Source organism: Trichomycterus rosablanca, chromosome 11, assembly GCF_030014385.1.
Source record: "Trichomycterus rosablanca isolate fTriRos1 chromosome 11, fTriRos1.hap1, whole genome shotgun sequence".
NCBI classification, from domain to species: Eukaryota; Metazoa; Chordata; class Actinopteri; order Siluriformes; family Trichomycteridae; genus Trichomycterus; species Trichomycterus rosablanca.
Genome location: NC_085998.1, coordinates 6,485,993 through 6,505,878, shown reverse-complemented (window position 1 = coordinate 6,505,878; position 19,886 = coordinate 6,485,993). Strand labels below are relative to the sequence as shown.

The 19,886-nt window shown below is 44.4% G+C and overlaps 1 protein-coding gene across 3 annotated transcripts in view; it reads right to left on the bottom strand.

Annotated features, from left to right (window-relative positions):
• zbbx (zinc finger, B-box domain containing) overlaps positions 1-19,886 on the bottom strand; it is a 57,377-nt gene that overhangs the window by 24,083 nt on the left and 13,408 nt on the right. For all 3 annotated transcript variants that reach the window (XM_063005084.1, XM_063005086.1, XM_063005087.1), the window contains 5 exons: positions 13,351-13,446; positions 7,260-7,388; positions 6,802-6,994; positions 5,651-5,765; positions 2,406-2,509 (listed from right to left, as the gene is read on the bottom strand). In XM_063005084.1, the coding sequence (XP_062861154.1) occupies positions 2,406-2,509; positions 5,651-5,765; positions 6,802-6,994; positions 7,260-7,388; positions 13,351-13,446 (637 nt within the window). The remainder of the gene's footprint in view (positions 1-2,405; positions 2,510-5,650; positions 5,766-6,801; positions 6,995-7,259; positions 7,389-13,350; positions 13,447-19,886) is intronic.

The following is a 19,886-nucleotide window of genomic DNA, read 5'->3' as shown; positions in this document are numbered from 1 at the left end:
AATGGAGTTATTTTCAAACGTAAATAAAATATTACTGATTTTTAACTTGTATAAACCTGTACCGTGTGTTTTTATTTGCAAGTTCGGGCTTGTCAGGAAATGTATCGGTTATCGGTACATGAAGGGAGATGTTATTGACGTTAGCGTGCTGTGCTACCTCAGTTTATTGGTTTTTATGGCGAGATGCTAAATGCTAAACGCGAAATGCTAAACCCGATGGAATCGCAATCTAAGTAGTGTGTTCGAATAACCTGCCTTTTAAGTCACTGACTTATTAGAATCCTCTCTACTAAGTCAGCTGCCTATGTAGACAGTAAGACAGCAAGGCAGCTCCCTAGGTTTTCGAACACACCCTTAGTGTAAGTTCATTTTCCTTTCTTTTCATTTTCATTTTATTACCACTGTTATATCAGGTTGTCATGTCTGTGTAGCCGCCTGATAGCCAGCTAATGAGATCTGAACCCATTTTTACATTTTTACATTTTCAGCATTTAGCAGACGCTTTTATCCAAAGCGACTTACACAGTGAGCGGAACACGATGAACAATTGAGGGTTAAGGGCCTTGCTCAGGGACCCAACAGTGGCAACTTGGTGGTGGCGGGGTTTGAACCGGCAACCTTCTGTTTACTAGTCCAGTACCTTAACCACTGAGCTATCACTGGCCCAGGCTAGTGTTATAGCTACGGCCCTACTAAATTCACAGGAAAATGTGCTTCACTTCACAGACCGTGTTTTTCAAAAATCACAGATTTCATAAAGAAAAGAGCCACATTTCACGGCAGTCATTAAATTACTCTCATAAATTGAACAGTAGAATGAATGGAAGCAACAATACACAGCACAGCTACCTTAATGGTTGAATGTAAACCTAGAACATCCAGTGACGGTGCAAGGCTCTGTCTCAAATACGAAAATACTTGTCCATGTTTTGACAACCCCCCACCCCCGTCCACAGTATCAGTTGTTAATTTTCCAAACTCAGTTACCTGAGTCGTGTTTTTAGCTGCAGTAGACGTCGACATCTTGGACATTTTGTCTAACTGATTGCTAATGTAACCGAGCGTCTTTGGAGTTTATGAAGAAAGAAAGAAACTGTACACAGACATCTATCAGGAGCAGAATACTCTTTTGAATGTTATTTTGAGGCACAGCACAAACTACAGAAAGATGATCATGTATGTAGAGAATCACACTTTTCCATTGATTATGGAAAGTGGATTAGGGACAAAATGCACTCAATACGTAAACACATACATCAAACATTGTGAGCACACTACACAGAAAAGACTGTTACACTAACTTAATTGCCATATGATTGCTTGTCCAACAAGTTTAAATACTTTTAGACACATAACCTAACACCGATCAGCCATAACATTAAAACCACCTCTTGGTTTCTACACTCAATGTCCATTTTATCAGCTCCACTTACCATATAGAAGCACTTTGTAGTTCTACAATTACTGACTGTGGTCCATCTTTAAATTTTTTACATACTTTTTTTAGCCTGCTTTCACCCTGTTCTTCAGTGGTCAGGACCCCCACAGGACCACCACAGAACAGGTATTATTTAGGTGATGGATCATTCTCAGCACTGCAGTGACACTGACATGGTGGTGGTGTGTTAGTGTGTGTTGTGCTGGTATGAGTGGACCAGACACAGCAGCGCTGCTGGAGTTCTTAAATACCGTGTCCACTCACTGTCCACTCTATTAGACACTCCTACCTAGTTGGTCCATCTTGTAGATATAAAGTCAGAGACGATCGCTCATCTATTGCTGCTGTTTGAGTCGGTCATCTTCTAGACCTTCATCAGTGGTCACAGGACGCTGCCCACGGGGAGCTGTTGGCTGAATATATTTTTGGTTGGTGGACTATTCTTAGTCCAGCAGTGACAGTGAGGTGTTTAAAAACTCCAGCAGCGCTGCTGTGTCTGATCCACTCATACCAGCACAACACACACTAACACACCACCACCATGTCAGTGTCACTGCAGTGCTGAGAATGATCCACCACCTAAATAATACCTGTTCTGTGGTGGTCCTGTGGGGGTCCTGACCATTGACAGCATGAAAGAGGGCTAACAAAGCATGCAGAGAAACAGGTGGACTACAGTCAGTAATTGTAGAACTACAAAGTGCTTCTATATGGTAAGTGGAGCTGATAAAATGGACAGTGTGTGTAAAAACAAGGAGGTGGTTTTAATGTTATGGCTGATCTTAGATACCTTAAAATGCTACCTAGTAAGACACCTTAAATCTGAACGGTATTTTGACTGAATGATGAGGGAGCATCCGATGCTGCCTTAGCGGTGAATGCAATCCCAGCATTCACTGGACACAAGGTATCTTACTAGGTTTTTGACCAGACCCTATGTGTCTGTGTAAGATAAAGTCTTGCTGACCTGTTAACTGGTGGTTCTCCTCATTGGGTTGTTTGGATGGGTGAACATTCTGGTCCTGTGGGGAGCTGGAGGTGGAAAGCAGCCGATAAGATTCGATAGGAGTTCTGAGGGAGGAAGGAACACAAGAACCAGAGCGTGACTAAAAATAATCAATTCTTTGGATTCACTGATTTTATTCTCACTTCATTACACGGGAACATTTCAGGACTTAAGGAAATGACCCACAGATCCACTTGAAAAGTGAGCGAGTCGCAGGAATTAATGTGCAGACCAGCACATGGTCGTGCATCTGCCGTGAAAGTAAGCAAAGAATGTGCCGAATATTACAGTCATTTAGACATGCCCAATTTCCAATACCCGTCCCTCCACTTCATGCAAGACGTCCATGCTGGCTGAGGAAGGCTGCAGCTGAAGAGCGTCTGAGCCAAAATCCTCTAAATCCTGAACAAAAGCACACGTGGGTACAAGTGTTCTCCTCTATCTCACTTCTTCTACCCTTACTTCATCCTGACGGTTCACTCTGTTCTCCACTGCAAACCCTCAGCCTGAAGCTAAAGCTAAGTCCTGCTTTATATACACACATAAACTGAAAACATTAAGGTACAGTAACTCAGTGCCAATTTTATTAGCTACATCTATCATACAGACACATTTTTTGATTAAACAATTACTGACTGTTTTTTTTGTTCATGTCGTTCTCTAGTCTTTTATAAAATGAAAATGTTGGTGTGTGATGAAAAATGTGCCCATTTATCAAGAGTATTCAAGTCATGCACTGATGTTTGGGAAGATCTGGTTGGTTTGTAAGGTTCCAAATTCATCTCAAAATGGTTTTGTTGAGCTGAGGTCAGAGCTGTCTATGTGGACCTTGGTCTGTACACATACTAGCTCATACTAGAACAGGGAAGAACCGTCTCCTAACTGTTACCACAAAGTTGCTAGCGTATCATTTATTAAACACCTGTTAGCAATAGCAATTGTTAGCAATGGACCGTGGTCTTTGCACATACTAGATCATACAACCCCAAATCAGAACAGTATGGAACGGGACAGTATGGAAAATGCAAATAAAATAAAAACACAGTGTTCCTTACATTTACTTTGACTTTTATTTGATGGCAGACAGGATGAACCTGAGAAATTTCATGTTTTATCTGCTCAACTTCATTTCATTTATTAATAAACATCCATTCCTGCATTTCAGGCCTGCAACACATTCCAAAAAGAGTTGGGATGGGGGCAATTTAGGGCTAGTAATGAGGTGAAAAACCTAAATAATAATGCGATTTTAAACAGGTGATGGTAACAGGTTATTGTTATCATGGTTTCGTACAAAAGCAGCATCCAGGAAAGGCTGAGAGTCTTTGATGAGTAAAGATGATCAGAGGATCTCCAGTTTATCAACAAACGTGTGAGAAAATGATTGAAATGTTTAAAAACAATGAACCTCAAAGAAAGATTGGAAGGGATTTGCATAGTTCTTCCTCTACAGTGCAGAACATCATTAAACCAATCAAGAAATCGGGAGGAATTTCAAAGGTCAAGGGCGCGTAAAGGCCAAGGGCGCAAGCTTAAACTAAATGTCCGTGATCTTCGATCCCTCAGACGGCACTGCATTAAGAACCTCCACTCAACAATAGCTGATATAACCACATGGGTGAGGGATTACTTTATCAAACCTTTATCAAGCTCTACAATACAGAGTTACATGCACAAATGCCACTTAAATCTTTACTGTGCAAAAAAGAAGCCTTTTGTTAACCATGTCCAGAAGCGGTGTCAACTTCTCCGGGCTCAGAGGCATCTAGGATGGACCATTACACAGTGGAAACGTGTATTGTGGTCAGATGAATCAGCATTCCAGGTCTTTTTTTGGAAAAAATGGACGCCGTGTGCTCCGGACCAAAGATGAAAAGGACCATCCAGACTGTTATCAGCAACAAGTCCAAAAGTCGGGGTCTGTCATGGTATGGGGGTGTGTCAGTGCCCTTGGTAAAGGTCATTAACACTTCTGTGATGCAGAATTAATGCAGAAAAGTACATTGAGATCTTGGAGCAACATATGCAGCCTTTAAGACATCATCTTTTACAGGGACGTCCATGCATTTTTCAGCAAGACAATGCAAAACCACATGCTGCACACGTTACAAAGGCATGGCTGCGGAAGAAGAGGGTACGGGTACTGGACTGGCCTCCCTGCAGTCCTGACCTGTCCCCAATAGAGAATTTTGAAAGGAAAAATGCGACAACGACGACCCCGTACTGTTGCACATCTTAAGACGTGTTTGCAGGAAGAATGGGACAAAATAAAAGCTGAAACACTAAATCACTTGGTCTCCTTGATGCCAAAACGTCTTTTTAGTGGTGAGAAGTAACTGCAACATTACAAAGTGGTAAATGCTTTACTGTCCCAACGTTTTTTTGGAATGTGTTGCAAATCTGAAATGCAGGAATGGATTTTTATTAATAAATGAAATGAAGTTGAGCAGATAAAACATGAAATATCTCAGGTTCATCCTGTCTGCAATCAAATAAAAGTCAAAGTCAATTTAAGTAACTCTGCATTTTTATTATTTGCTTTTTTCATGCTGTACCAACTTTTTCTGATTTGGGGTTATACTAGCTCATACTAGAACCAGGAAGAACCTTCCCCAAACTATTGGCACAAAGTTGCTAGCGTATGACTTATTGAACACCTGTTAGCATTATGGCGGGTGCTTGTTAGCATCTTCTCAGTAGCTTCGGTCCTAACTATAAAAGAAATTGGTTTTCCTCTTGACTCAAGGACACTTTGTTCTTCTGTTCTTAAGTTCTACCCTAATTCCTGTTAGCATTCCAGGCTTCACCGTGCGGATTCATCCCAGAATTAACCAGCAAGCGAATGTTTGTGGCTCCAGGCCTCCCCAGCGGCCGCCACTCAGAATTGAGTTATTACTGAACTCAGGAGGGAGAAGATCGGCAGAAAATCGCATTCTCCGTCAGAAAAGACCTTCAAAAAGCACAATTTATTTAGTCAAACCTTCCAATCCTCATGTATTAGCATCACCGCGGCATCAAAGAGCGCCGCTACACGTTCAATTTCCTCTCCTGGCGTAAACAGGCTCGCGGGACTCTGGGTGATTTTTAAACCTGAGGAAGTCATTAACTGATGGCTGTTAATGAAGGTCCCGGGAGGATCGCTTAGCCTGTTTAGCATTCCGTTCTCTAAGACGCTAAATTCATGGGCTAACGTGATGCCTCCTGACCTGCGGTGTTTCTTCAGCAGCAGCTTCTCCATGTAGCTCAGGCCGTGATCCCTAAACTCAATACGGATGGCTGGAGGTCTTTCTTCAGACTGCGTACCCGTCACCTCGACGCTCACTGAAAGAGAAAGAGGTTCGAGACGTTTTTCTCCAACTTTTATTGGTTTTAAACATTTACACTTTTTCTTTGTGAACTTTTATTGGTTTAATTTTGATCTATGTGATCTGATCTGAGAGGTTATAAAAAAAGTCTTTAATTTTGTCTGTTGAGCGTCCAGCCATTCGAGATGCTACTGCAACACCCAAGCTCAAATTTTTCATTTTGGCTGCATCCCTAACCACATGCACTATATGGCCAAAAATATTTGGACACCTGACTACGAGCTTGTTGGACGTCCCATTTAAAAAACAAATACAGTGGTACCTTGTAACTCGACGTCCCCTAAACTCAAAATCTTTGAAACTCAGTACCCTTCATTAAGAAATTTGTACCGTCGCTTTGTTCGGCGCTCGGCTTGAGCGGTGCGGTAAAACGTTATCAAAGTGCGAGTATGAGACGAATCTGCATTTGTGTGGAATAACCGTCAGATTCACTCTGAAAGCTCCACATGTATCTGTGTTTATCTGGATTTTCCTTACTGTTTCACTTTTAAACTTGTGTTACAGCTCGAGGTTCTGAGAAATTGTAAGAATCAGCTTTTCTGAGAGTCTAAAACGCTTAATGTGACTTAATGTATTAAAAGAACGACATAGAAACACTAAACTTCTCTTAATTATTACTGTTCAAAAGTTCTCTCCACTAATTAAGAAGCATATGAAAACAATAAAGAAGTAAAGCTAAAGTGCAGGTTATATTGTATTTTTTATCTATTTTTAACTGTTCTAATTGTATTTCAGTGTTTTTATATTATATTTGTGTTAGTTTCAGTGTACAAGTGTCAAAAACAACCCCATTATTTTACATTAGTCTAAAATATATGCAGTTCCACAGGACCATGGAACACATTAACAGTTTTCCCATACATCCTTATGGAAAAAAATACCATGAAACTCAACGCCTTATAAAACTCAACGCCACTCCCAGAACCAACTGACGTCGAGTTTCAAGGTACCACTGTAGTATTAAAATAGAGTGACTTTTATGTGGGAGTTACCTGGGCGTGGTGTTTGCACCATGCTGTCAGATTGATGGCATTTTTTCTCTGCATGTGAGTTTCTCCACTGCATCAGCGCCTGCTGGAATGATCTGGAAGATTCCTCTTCATCAAACTGCCCTCTCAGTAAAGATTCCTCCGGCTCCTCGCCTTCCTCATCCTCCATTACATCTCCGTCATTCACCAACAACACCTGAACACATGATCCACAATACAGACTCATTCCTATATCGTTGTGAGAAAGTAATTGCCCCCGGTCTGACCGACCGTCTTTTGATATTTACAGTCATTCAGATGAGAGATTGATTCAGTATTTTGCATAAACCCATGACACATCATTTCTACCTCATTACATTTTCTCACCATTCAAACATACTGGTTTCTTTATTAGGAACACACAGCCTCTTAGAACTGGTTATAGGTAAACACTAGAGACAATGTGTTAGTGTTAGTCTCACCTGTGTGGCGTGTTTTTCATCAGCGCTGTGTTTTGAGCGATCAGACCGCTCTTCCTCTGCTTCCTTTTCTTCATTCTTCTGGAATCGGTTCCGCACGTCCACACTGCTGATGGAGGTGTGCAGCTCCGCCTGCAAATCATTACATAATCAATCATTCATTAATTCATTCATTTATTATCAGTTTCACCACCTTTTTTCTTTTGTTGTCTGTTTTAAACCTTTATCCACTTTATCCTGGTCAGGGTCACGGTCGTGGTGGGTCTGATTTATTAGGTCAAAGGTAGGAAACACCCCAGAGAGGTCGCCAGTCTATCACAAGGCAAACACGCACAAACACAAAGTAGCTCCACTTGACCTGATTGCATGTCTTTGGACTTGTAGGAGGAAACCAAAGAACCAGGAAGAAACCAATGTGGACACAGGGAGAACAAGCAAACTCAACACAAAAAGGAATTGAACCCAGCCCCTTCTTGCTAAGATGACAGCTCTACCCACTGTGCCACTGTAATCAAACTGTCGTTCATATGTCACTCAGAAGTGTGGAGAAGTAATTATCCCCTGACTAATTTTTAATATCTTAAAGTTTCTACAGGAACACTGCGGTACAATCTAAGTAGAACAAATACTATTAATATAAATATCATAACCTTCAGGACTGCTTAATTTATTACATTAATGGACATTGTTATAAGTTTAAACACTATAAATATCAGTGTAGAATCTCTAGACCTTAAAGTGACCAGCAGGTTGGTTTTTCATGTTTTTTTAAGTTTTTTCCACCACTTAACCTGGTCAGGGTCGTGGTAGGTCCGGTTCCCCCGGAATCACGAGGCACAATGCAGTAACACACCCAGGAAAAGAAGGTTATTCATCACAGGACCTCAGTCATCCTCCACCCTGGCCTCAGACATAGCCAATCGTGTGTATAAAGACGCCTGACCGGTGGAGAGCACCGCTGGATTGTGAATAGTAGCACAATTTACTGCTGCGTCCGCCCAAGTGCTGACTGGCAGGTCGTGAGTACAAATACCAGTTCTTTTTTAATGCATTTTTCCACTTTTCTTCTGATTTTTAGCACATCCAATTTTTTACCCAATTGCATTATGCTTCCTCTCCATTGGAGCTGACCCCCGGCCCGACAAGACCCCACTGATACGTGAGCAGTAGACGACTGCATCTTTTCACCTGCACGAGGTGAGTTCATATGCAGATCAGCTTAGTGTACGGAGAGCCACACCCTGATCAGCATTATCCCTCAACTCTGTGCAGATGCCATCAATCAGCCAGCAGAGGCCGCAACTGCATCAGCCAACCGGCCTTTCCCACCCTGTATGAACAACAAGCCAATCGTCATGTAGCTGCCTAGCCCAGCCGGACGGCAATGTTTTACCTCTGCACCACCTGAACGGCTTCAAATACCAGTTCTGCCGTGAAGCTATTTGTGAACCAATAAAAGATTGTGAGTTAAAACCTCCTTAAGTTTGAAGTAACTAAATCTGTGAGAGTAAAGAAATGAGTAAAGTTCAAATCTCAGGGCTGCTAAAAGTCACCAATTTACACTGTAGATTTTAATAGTTCAAATCCAAAAAAGTCGTGACAGTTGTGAGTTTTGATTCTAGGTCTTTCAGGAAAACACAATTTTCCATAAGGTTGTGAGTTCAAATCCCAGCACTTTAAAATAGCAGTTTTTGATCAGCAGATCCAAGTTGAAATCCCAGGATTTGGGGGCTTTTCAGCAAGACTCTCATCCTTTAATGCTCGGCTCCGTGCTGAGATTGGATTCTGCCTAAAGAATGCGAGAATAAACGGGACACGTGAATGTAAGAGGACACGCAATCTGTGAAAAGAAAGAAAAGAGACGTGATGAAACGCTCATTGTCTCTGGAGAAACAGAAAACACACCGTAGAGAAAAACTAGAAACAAATCCACAGCCATTTTTTTCTCTCCGTTTTATTTTTCTCTTTTTTGATGAAGGCAAATCAAACAGGATTAGGAGTGGAAACCTGCCTCAGTGGCCAGATTCCTCTAATCCTGCTTCAATGTGGCCTGCCAAGCGTTCGGCCTTGATTCCAACAGAGCTTTTACACGAGCTCACACACACACATACACACAATGACGTACACACCATTGTATTACTATCTTCACTGATGTGTTTATTGATTCGATTCTGCTGATAATGTTGGTATAAATTTCATGTTTCTCAGATACTTGTGAGGTTTTCAGGGACAGATTTTTTATTCATTCATCTTCAGTGAGTGGTTCATTCTTTACCTACATGAACCCAGAGCCTGTGCCAGAACCACTGAAACACACCCTGGACAGGAGACCAGACCACACCACATTCACTTATTTACACACTTACAATGTTCTGTACTTAGAATGTACTTCAACTCTTACTTTCAAACAAGGTGAAAACAGATCACTGTACAGTGCATTCTGTAACAACTGCAACTGTATACTTGTGCTCTCCAGAGCAGCTTGTTTGTTTACAATTCTCTCAATTTCTGGATTAGACCCTCTATAAGTCTGGTGTACTAAAGACATATTCTTAAAAAGCTGAGAACCATCATTCACTTTGGTTTTATTATAGGAGAGTGAAATAAACACTGTCAGTGTGTGTGCGTGTGTGTGTGTGTAGGGTACTGTATCTGTGTGTGAACTTATATGTATGAGTGTATGTGTGTGAGTGTGTGTGTGTGTATGTAGGTTAGTGTATGTGTGTGTATACAGGTGAGTGTATATGTGTGTAAGTGTGTGTGTGTGTGTGTGTGTGTGTGTAGGGTACTGTATCTGTGTGTGAACTTATATGTATGAGTGTATGTGTGTGAGTGTGTGTGTGTGTGTGTGTGTGTGTATGTAGGTTAGTGTATGTGTGTGTATACAGGTGAGTGTATATATGTGTAAGTGTGTGTGTGTGTGTATGTGTATGAAGGTTAGTGTATATGTGAGTGAACGTATATGTGTGAGTGTATGAGTGTGAGAGTGTGTGTGTGTGTATGTGTGTGTGTGTGTAGGTTAGTGTATATGTGAGTGAACGTATATATGTGAGTGTGTGTGTGTGAGCTGACACAGACACAGAGAGTGTGAGTGAGTGTGTGTGTGTGTGTGTGAAGGTGAGTGTATATGTGTGTGGGCGTATATGTGTGAGTGTGTGTGTGCGAGCTGACAGACACAGAGAGTGTGAGTGAGTGTGTGTGTGTGTGTGTGAAGGTGAGTGTATATGTGTGTGGACGTATATGTGTGAGTGTGTGTGTCTGTGTGTGTGTGTGTATGTAGGTTAGTTTATGTGTGTAAACATATATGTGTAAGTATATGTGTGTGTGTGTGTGTGTGTGTGTGTGTGTGTGTGTGTATCTGTGTGTGAACTTATATGTATGAGTGTATGTGTGTGTGAGTGTGTGTGTGCGAGCTGACAGACACAGAGAGTGTGAGTGAGTGTGTGTGTGTGTGAAGGTGAGTGTATATGTGTGTGGACGTATATGTGTGAGTGTGTGTGTGTCTGTGTGTGTGTGTGTATGTAGGTTAGTTTATGTGTGTAAACATATACAGGGGTTGGACAAAATAACTGAAACACCTGTCATTTTAGTGTGGGAGGTTTCATGGCTAAATTGGACCAGTCTGGTGGCCAATCTTCATTAATTGCACATTGCACCAGTAAGAGCAGAGTGTGAAGGTTCAATTAGCAGGGTAAGAGCACAGTTTTGCTCAAAATATTGCAATGCACACAACATTATGGGTGACATACCAGAGTTCAAAAGAGGACAAATTGTTGGTGCACGTCTTGCTGGCGCATCTGTGACCAAGACAGCAAGTCTTTGTGATGTATCAAGAGCCACGGTATCCAGGGTAATGTCAGCATACCACCAAGAAGGACAAACCACATCCAACAGGATTAACTGTGGACGCAAGAGGAAGCTGTCTGAAAGGGATGTTCGGGTGCTAACCCGGATTGTATCCAAAAAAGATAAAACCACGGCTGCCCAAATCACGGCAGAATTAAATGTGCACCTCAACTCTCCTGTTTCCACCAGAACTGTCCGTCGGGAGCTCCACAGGGTCAATATACACGGCCGGGCTGCTATAGCCAAACCTTTGGTCACTCGTGCCAATGCCAAACGTCGGTTTCAATGGTGCAAGGAGCGCAAATCTTGGGCTGTGGACAATGTGAAACATGTATTGTTCTCTGATGAGTCCACCTTTACTGTTTTCCCCACATCCGGGAGAGTTACGGTGTGGAGAAGCCCCAAAGAAGCGTACCACCCAGACTGTTGCATGCCCAGAGTGAAGCATGGGGGTGGATCAGTGATGGTTTGGGCTGCCATATCATGGCATTCCCTTGGCCCAATACTTGTGCTAGATGGGCGCGTCACTGCCAAGGACTACCGAACCATTCTGGAGGACCATGTGCATCCAATGGCGGTGCCGTGTATCAGGATGACAATGCACCAATACACACAGCAAGACTGGTGAAAGATTGGTTTGATGAACATGAAAGTGAAGTTGAACATCTCCCATGGCCTGCACAGTCACCAGATCTAAATATTATTGAGCCACTTTGGGGTGTTTTGGAGAAGCGAGTCAGGAAACGTTTTCCTCCACCAGCATCACGTAGTGACCTGGCCACTATCCTGCAAGAAGAATGGCTTAAAATCCCTCTGACCACTGTGCAGGACTTGTATATGTCATTTCCAAGACGAATTGACGCTGTATTGGCCGCAAAAGGAGGCCTTACACCATACTAATAAATGATTGTGGTCTAAAACCAGGTGTTTCAGTTATTTTGTCCAACCCCTGTATGTGTAAGTGTATGTGAGTGTGTGTATGTGTGTGTAGGTTAGGGTATATGTGTGTGAACATATAGGTGTGAGTGTGTATGTGTGTGTATAAAGGTGAGTATATGTGTGTAAGTGTGTGTGTGTGTGTGTATCTGTGTGTGAACTTATATGTATGAGTGTATGTGTGTGTGAGTGTGTTTGTGTGTGTGTATATAGGTTAGTGTATGTGTGTGTATAAAGGTGAGTGAGTATATGTGTGTAAGTGTGTGCGTGTGTGTGTGTGTGTGTGTGTGTGTGTGTAGGTTAGGGTATATGTGTGTGAACATATAGGTGTGAGTGTGTATGTGTGTGTATAAAGGTGAGTATATGTGTGTGTGTGTGTGTGTATCTGTGTGTGAACTTATATGTATGAGTGTATGTGTGTGTGAGTGTGTTTGTGTGTGTGTATATAGGTTAGTGTATGTGTGTGTATAAAGGTGAGTGAGTATATGTGTGTAAGTGTGTGCATGTGTGTGTGTGTGTGTGTGTGTGTAGGGTACTGTATCTGTGTGTGAACTTATATGTATGAGTGTATGTGTGTGTGAGTGTGTGTGTGTATGTAGGTGTGTGTATAAAGGTGAGTGTATATGTGTGTAAGTGTGTGTGTGTGTGTGTGTGTGTGTGTGTGAAGGTGAGTGTATATGTGTGTGGGCGTATATGTGTGAGTGTGTGTGTGGGTGTAGATTAGTTTATGTGTGTAAACGTATATGTGTGAGTGTGTGTATGTAGGTTAGTGCATATAATAATACATTTAGAAAATACATTTTAAAAATATGTGTGAACATATATGTGTGAGTGTGTATGTGTGTGTATAAAGGTGAGTGTATATGTGCGTAAGTGTGTGTGTGTGTGTGTGTATGTGTGTGTGTGTGTGTATGTAGGTTAGTTTATATGTGAGTGAACGTACTGCATATGTGTGAGTATATGGGTGTGAGTGTGTGTGTATGTGTGTAGGTTAGTGTATATGTGTGTGAACGTATATGTGTGTAAAAGTGTGTGTGTGTGTGTGTGTGTTAGGATTAGACAGTGGTCCTGCTGGTTGGAAGGTGGCTGTAATGACCTGCTACATCTCCTGCTGCTCAGGTTTAGAGTCACTGAGCCACTGACCAACACACACACACACACAACACACACAGATAAACCTACATATGCTGCACACACACATACACACATGGTAAATGTTCTAGCTTAAACGATGTGTAGCATCTGCAATCTGTGGAACAAACCAGTGTGTGTGTGTGTGTGTGTGTGTGTGTGTGTGAACTGTGTTCTTTACCTGTACAGGGATCATGTGGTGGAACTTCAGTGCCCCCTTCTGATGGAATCTGGCAAAGCAGCCAACACAGTAATCCTCTCCACATTCCGCACACACCTTTAAACACACACACACACACACACACACACACACACACACACACACACACACAAGCACATAAACATTATAAAGATGGATCGACTGTAACCCAACATAACTGTATAAAATATATACAGTGGATATAAAAAGTCTACACACCCCTGCTACAATGAAAGGTTCTGTGATGTAATAAAATCAGACCATAAGGAATCATTTCAGATTTATTTCCACCTAAAATCTGTACAATTTAACTAAAAACCAAACTGACATCAGTTAGAGTGAAAAAAAGAAAATAAATAAATAAACCGTCCTATAACGGGGGGTGTGGCTGTGTTCAGAATGAACCAATTACGTTCAAGCTCATGTTACATAGTAATCACTATCTGCCAGTAATTACAGACTCCAATTAGCCCCATATAGTTAAAGGTCAGGATTTTACTGACTGTCTGTAAAAAGCTTACAAAACGGTATAAAAAGGGTACAAACAATTCCAAAGCATTACAAATACCAGGGAACACAGTGGTCATCAACAAGTGTAAAACATAGCACAACAGCACCATTACCAAGAACAGGACGTCCCCCCAAAATAGATGAAATGACAAGAAGAGAACCGTACATACATACATACACACACTGATCAGCCATAACATTAAAACCACCTCCTTGTTTCTACACTCACTGTCCATTTTATCAGCTCCACCTACCATATAGAAGCACTTTGTAGTTCTACAATTACTGACTGTAGTCCATCTGTTTCTCTGCATATCTTTTTAACCTGCTTTCACCCTGTTCTTCAATGGTCAGGACCCCCACAGGACCACCACAGAGCAGGTATTATTTAGGTGGTGGATCATTCTCAGCACTGCAGTGACACTGACATGGTGGTGGTGTGTTAGTGTGTGTTGTGCTGGTATGAGTGGATCAGACACAGCAGCGCTGCTGGAGTTTTTAAATACCGTGTCCACTCACTGTCCACTCTATTAGACACTCCTATCTAGTTGGTCCACCTTGTAGATGTAAAGTCAGAGACGATCGCTCATCTATTGCTGCTGTTTGAGTTGGTCATCTTCTAGACCTTCATCAGTGGTCACAGGACGCTGCCCACGGGGCGCTGTTGGCTGGATATTTTTGGTTGGTGGACTATTCTCAGTCCAGCAGTGACAGTGAGGTGTTTAAAAACTCCCTAACACACTAACACACCACCACCATGTCAGTGTCACTGCAGTGCTGAGAATGATCCACCACCTAAATAATACCTGCTCTGTGGTGGTCCTGTGGGGGTCCTGATCATTGCAGAACAGGGTGAATGGTGGCTAACAAAGCATGCAGAGAAACAGATGGACTACAGTCAGTAATTGTAGAACTACAAAGTGCTTCTATATGGTAAGTGGAGCTGATAAAATGGACAGTGAGTGTAGAAACAAGGAGGTGGTTTTAATGTTATGGCTGATTGGTGTATGTCTGGGCTGTGGGATAGAATGGCAAAAAAACATCCAAAGCATTTCAAAAAAAGGTTGAGACAGGATCAATATAAGACTTGGATCTGTGTGGAATGATAAAAAAGCATCTGTTCAGGAACTTTCCACAGGCAAAGCTGTCATTACTGGGTATAAGAAGAACAAAGGCTTCATCATTTACGAGCAAGCTTTGTAGCGTATGTCTAACAATCGAAGCCATGTTGCGTATGTTGGGTTGGGAATTGATGCTTTTTTTATCCTAATGTGTCTTTTAAATAAAAATGAGATGTGAGGTGCAGGTATCATAAGGGAGCTCATTATTTCTTTTTAAAGCCTAAATGAAGAAACACAGCGAGGGCCTAAATAATCACACATATAAGAAGCTACCAAACATCAAAAAACAAAGATGATGTTTTTACAGTTCTTTCTTAAAAAAAAACACACATTCAGATCAGATCCTGTAAATCAGGCTTTTAATGAAATTCCTCTTTGCACCAAATTTAGATGCATTTTATTTCCTCATGCACTTAGTGACCTCTGCTGGTTGCACAACATCCATGTTGGCCAAGGAGGGTGGCGGTATGTACAGAGGACCACGTTTGTCTGTCCATGGTATCTCCACTCACCCTTATTTGGATGAATAGATGGATGGAAAAACTGATCCTCAACCAGACAGACGGCTGAGAGATGAGGATCAACCTAATCTACCTCAGAACAGCCAACTGAGTCAGTGAGTCAGTGAGTGAGTGAGTGAGTGCGTGAGTGAGTGAGTGAGTGAGTGGGTGCGTGGGTGCGTGAGTGAGTGAGTGGGTGGGTGCGTGAGTGAGTGAGTGAGTGGGTGCATGAGTGAGTGAGTGAGTGAGTGAGTGGGTGCGTGAGTGAGTGAGTGAGTGGGTGCGTGAGTGAGTGAGTGCGTGAGTGAGTGCGTGAGTGAGTGGGTGCGTGAGTGAGTGGGTGCGTGAGTGAGTGAGTGGGTGCGTGAGTGAGTGAGTGAGTGAGTGAGTGCGTGAGTGAGTGGGTGCGTGAGTGAGTGAGTGAGTGAGTGTGTGAGTGAGTGAGTGAGTGAGTGAGTGGGTGCGTGAGTGAGTGAGTGAGTGAGTGCGTGAGTGAGTGAGTGTGTGAGTGAGTGAGTGAGTGAGTGAGTGAGTGAGTGAGTGAGTGAGTTAGTGGGTGCGTGAGTGAGTGAGTGAGTTAGTGGGTGCGTGAGTGAGTGAGTGAGTGAGTGAGTGAGTTAGTGGGTGCGTGAGTGAGTGAGTGAGTGAGTTAGTGGGTGCGTGAGTGAGTGCGTGAGTGAGTGAGTGAGTGAGTTAGTGGGTGCGTGAGTGAGTGAGTGAGTGAGTGAGTGAGTGCGTGAGTGAGTGAGTGAGTGTGTGAGTGAGTGAGTGAGTGAGTGAGTGAGTGAGTTAGTGGGTGCGTGAGTGAGTGAGTGAGTGAGTGAGTGAGTGAGTTAGTGGGTGCGTGAGTGAGTGCGTGAGTGAGTGAGTGAGTGAGTTAGTGGGTGCGTGAGTGAGTGAGTGAGTGCGTGAGTGAGTGAGTTAGTGAGAGTGAGTGAGTGAGTGAGTGTGTGAGTGAGTGAGTGAGTGAGTGAGTGAGTGAGTGAGTTAGTGGGTGCGTGAGTGAGTGAGTTAGTGAGAGTGAGTGAGTGAGTGAGTGTGTGAGTGAGTGAGTGAGTGAGTGAGTGAGTGAGTGAGTGAGTTAGTGGGTGCGTGAGTGAGTGAGTGAGTGAGTGAGTTAGTGGGTGCGTGAGTGAGTGCGTGAGTGAGTGAGTGAGTGAGTTAGTGGGTGCGTGAGTGAGTGAGTGAGTGCGTGAGTGAGTGAGTTAGTGGGTGCGTGAGTGAGAGTGAGTGAGTGAGTGAGTGAGTGAGTGAGTGCGTGAGTGAGTGAGTGGGTGCGTGAGTGAGTGAGTGAGTGAGTGAGTGAGTGTGTGAGTGAGTGCGTGAGTGAGTGAGTGAGTGAGTGCGTGAGTGAGTGAGTGGGTGCGTGAGTGCGTGAGTGAGTGAGTGAGTGAGTGAGTGAGTGGGTGCGTGAGTGAGTGAGTGAGTGCGTGAGTGAGTGAGTGAGTGAGTGAGTGAGTGGGTGCGTGAGTGAGTGAGTGAGTGAGTGAGTGGGTGCATGAGTGAGTGAGTGAGTGAGTGAGTGCGTGAGTGCGTGAGTGAGTGAGTGAGTGTGTGAGTGAGTGAGTGAGTGTGTGAGTGAGTGAGTGAGTGAGTGAGTGAGTGCGTGAGTGAGTGAGTGAGTGAGTGAGTGCGTGAGTGAGTGAGTGAGTGAGTGAGTGAGTGGGTGCGTGAGTGAGTGAGTGAGTGAGTGGGTGCGTGAGTGAGTGAGTGAGTGAGTGAGTGAGTGAGTGGGTGCGTGAGTGAGTGAGTGAGTGCGTGAGTGAGTGAGTGAGTGAGTGAGTGAGTGAGTTAGTGGGTGCGTGAGTGAGTGAGTGAGTGAGTGAGTGAGTGAGTGAGTTAGTGGGTGCGTGAGTGAGTGCGTGAGTGAGTGAGTGAGTGAGTTAGTGGGTGCGTGAGTGAGTGAGTGAGTGCGTGAGTGAGTGAGTTAGTGGGTGCGTGAGTGAGAGTGAGTGAGTGTGTGAGTGAGTGAGTGAGTGAGTGAGTGAGTGAGTTAGTGGGTGCGTGAGTGAGTGCGTGAGTGAGTGAGTGAGTGAGTTAGTGAGTGAGTGAGTGGGTGCGTGAGTGAGTGAGTGAGTGCGTGAGTGAGTGAGTGAGTGAGTGAGTGAGTGGGTGCGTGAGTGAGTGAGTGAGTGAGTGAGTGGGTGCATGAGTGAGTGAGTGAGTGAGTGAGTGCGTGAGTGCGTGAGTGAGTGAGTGAGTGTGTGAGTGAGTGAGTGAGTGTGTGAGTGAGTGAGTGAGTGAGTGAGTGAGTGCGTGAGTGAGTGAGTGAGTGAGTGAGTGCGTGAGTGAGTGAGTGAGTGAGTGAGTGAGTGAGTGCGTGAGTGCGTGAGTGAGTGAGTGTGTGAGTGAGTGAGTGAGTGAGTGCGTGAGTGAGTGAGTGAGTGCGTGAGTGTGTGAGTGAGTGCGTGAGTGAGTGAGTGAGTGAGTGCGTGAGTGAGTGAGTGAGTGGGTGCGTGAGTGAGTGAGTGAGTGAGTGAGTGGGTGCATGAGTGAGTGAGTGAGTGCGTGAGTGAGTGAGTGAGTGAGTGAGTGAGTGAGTGGGTGCGTGAGTGAGTGAGTGAGTGAGTGAGTGAGTGAGTGGGTGCATGAGTGAGTGAGTGAGTGAGTGAGTGAGTGAGTGCGTGAGTGAGTGAGTGAGTGTGTGAGTGAGTGAGTGAGTGAGTGGGTGCGTGAGTGAGTGAGTGAGTGAGTGAGTGCGTGAGTGAGTGAGTGTGTGAGTGAGTGAGTGAGTGAGTGAGTGAGTTAGTGGGTGCGTGAGTGAGTGAGTGAGTGAGTGAGTGAGTGAGTTAGTGGGTGCGTGAGTGAGTGCGTGAGTGAGTGAGTGAGTGAGTGAGTGAGTGAGTGAGTGAGTTAGTGGGTGCGTGAGTGAGTGAGTGAGTGAGTGAGTGCGTGAGTTAGTGGGTGCGTGAGTGAGTGAGTGAGTGAGTGAGTGAGTGCGTGAGTGAGTGAGTGAGTGTGTGAGTGAGTGAGTGAGTGAGTGAGTGAGTGAGTGAGTTAGTGGGTGCGTGAGTGAGTGAGTGAGTGAGTGAGTGAGTGAGTGAGTTAGTGGGTGCGTGAGTGAGTGCGTGAGTGAGTGAGTGAGTGAGTTAGTGGGTGCGTGAGTGAGTGAGTGAGTGCGTGAGTGAGTGAGTTAGTGGGTGCGTGAGTGAGAGTGAGTGAGTGTGTGAGTGAGTGAGTGAGTGAGTGAGTGAGTTAGTGGGTGCGTGAGTGAGTGAGTGAGTGAGTGAGTGCGTGAGTGAGTGAGTGAGTGTGTGAGTGTGTGAGTGAGTGAGTGAGTGAGTGAGTGAGTTAGTGGGTGCGTGAGTGAGTGAGTGAGTGAGTGAGTGAGTGAGTGAGTGAGTGAGTGAGTTAGTGGGTGCGTGAGTGAGTGCGTGAGTGAGTGAGTGAGTGAGTTAGTGGGTGCGTGAGTGAGTGAGTGAGTGCGTGAGTGAGTGAGTTAGTGGGTGCGTGAGTGAGAGTGAGTGAGTGAGTGTGTGAGTGAGTGAGTGAGTGAGTGAGTGAGTGAGTGAGTGAGTGAGTGAGTTAGTGGGTGCGTGAGTGAGTGAGTGAGTGAGTGAGTGAGTGAGTTAGTGGGTGCGTGAGTGAGTGCGTGAGTGAGTGAGTGAGTGAGTTAGTGGGTGCGTGAGTGAGTGCGTGAGTGAGTGAGTGAGTGCGTGAGTGAGAGTGAGTGAGTGAGTGAGTGTGTGAGTGAGTGAGTGAGTGAGTGAGTGAGTGAGTGAGTTAGTGGGTGCGTGAGTGAGTGAGTGAGTGAGTGAGTGAGTGAGTGAGTTAGTGGGTGCGTGAGTGAGTGCGTGAGTGAGTGAGTGAGTTAGTGGGTGCGTGAGTGAGTGAGTGAGTGCGTGAGTGAGTGAGTTAGTGGGTGCGTGAGTGAGTGAGTGAGTGGGTGCGTGAGTGAGTGAGTGAGTGAGTGAGTGAGTGTGTGAGTGAGTGCGTGAGTGAGTGAGTGAGTGAGTGAGTGCGTGAGTGAGTGAGTGGGTGCGTGAGTGCGTGAGTGAGTGAGTGAGTGGGTGCATGAGTGAGTGAGTGAGTGCGTGAGTGAGTGAGTGAGTGAGTGAGTGAGTGAGTGCGTGAGTGAGTGAGTGAGTGCGTGAGTGAGTGAGTGAGTGAGTGAGTGAGTGGGTGCGTGAGTGAGTGAGTGAGTGAGTGGGTGCATGAGTGAGTGAGTGAGTGCGTGAGTGCGTGAGTGAGTGAGTGAGTGTGTGAGTGAGTGAGTGAGTGTGTGAGTGAGTGAGTGAGTGAGTGCGTGAGTGAGTGAGTGAGTGAGTGAGTGCGTGAGTGAGTGAGTGAGTGAGTGAGTGAGTGCGTGAGTGCGTGAGTGAGTGAGTGAGTGTGTGAGTGAGTGAGTGAGTGAGTGAGTGAGTGCGTGAGTGAGTGAGTGAGTGAG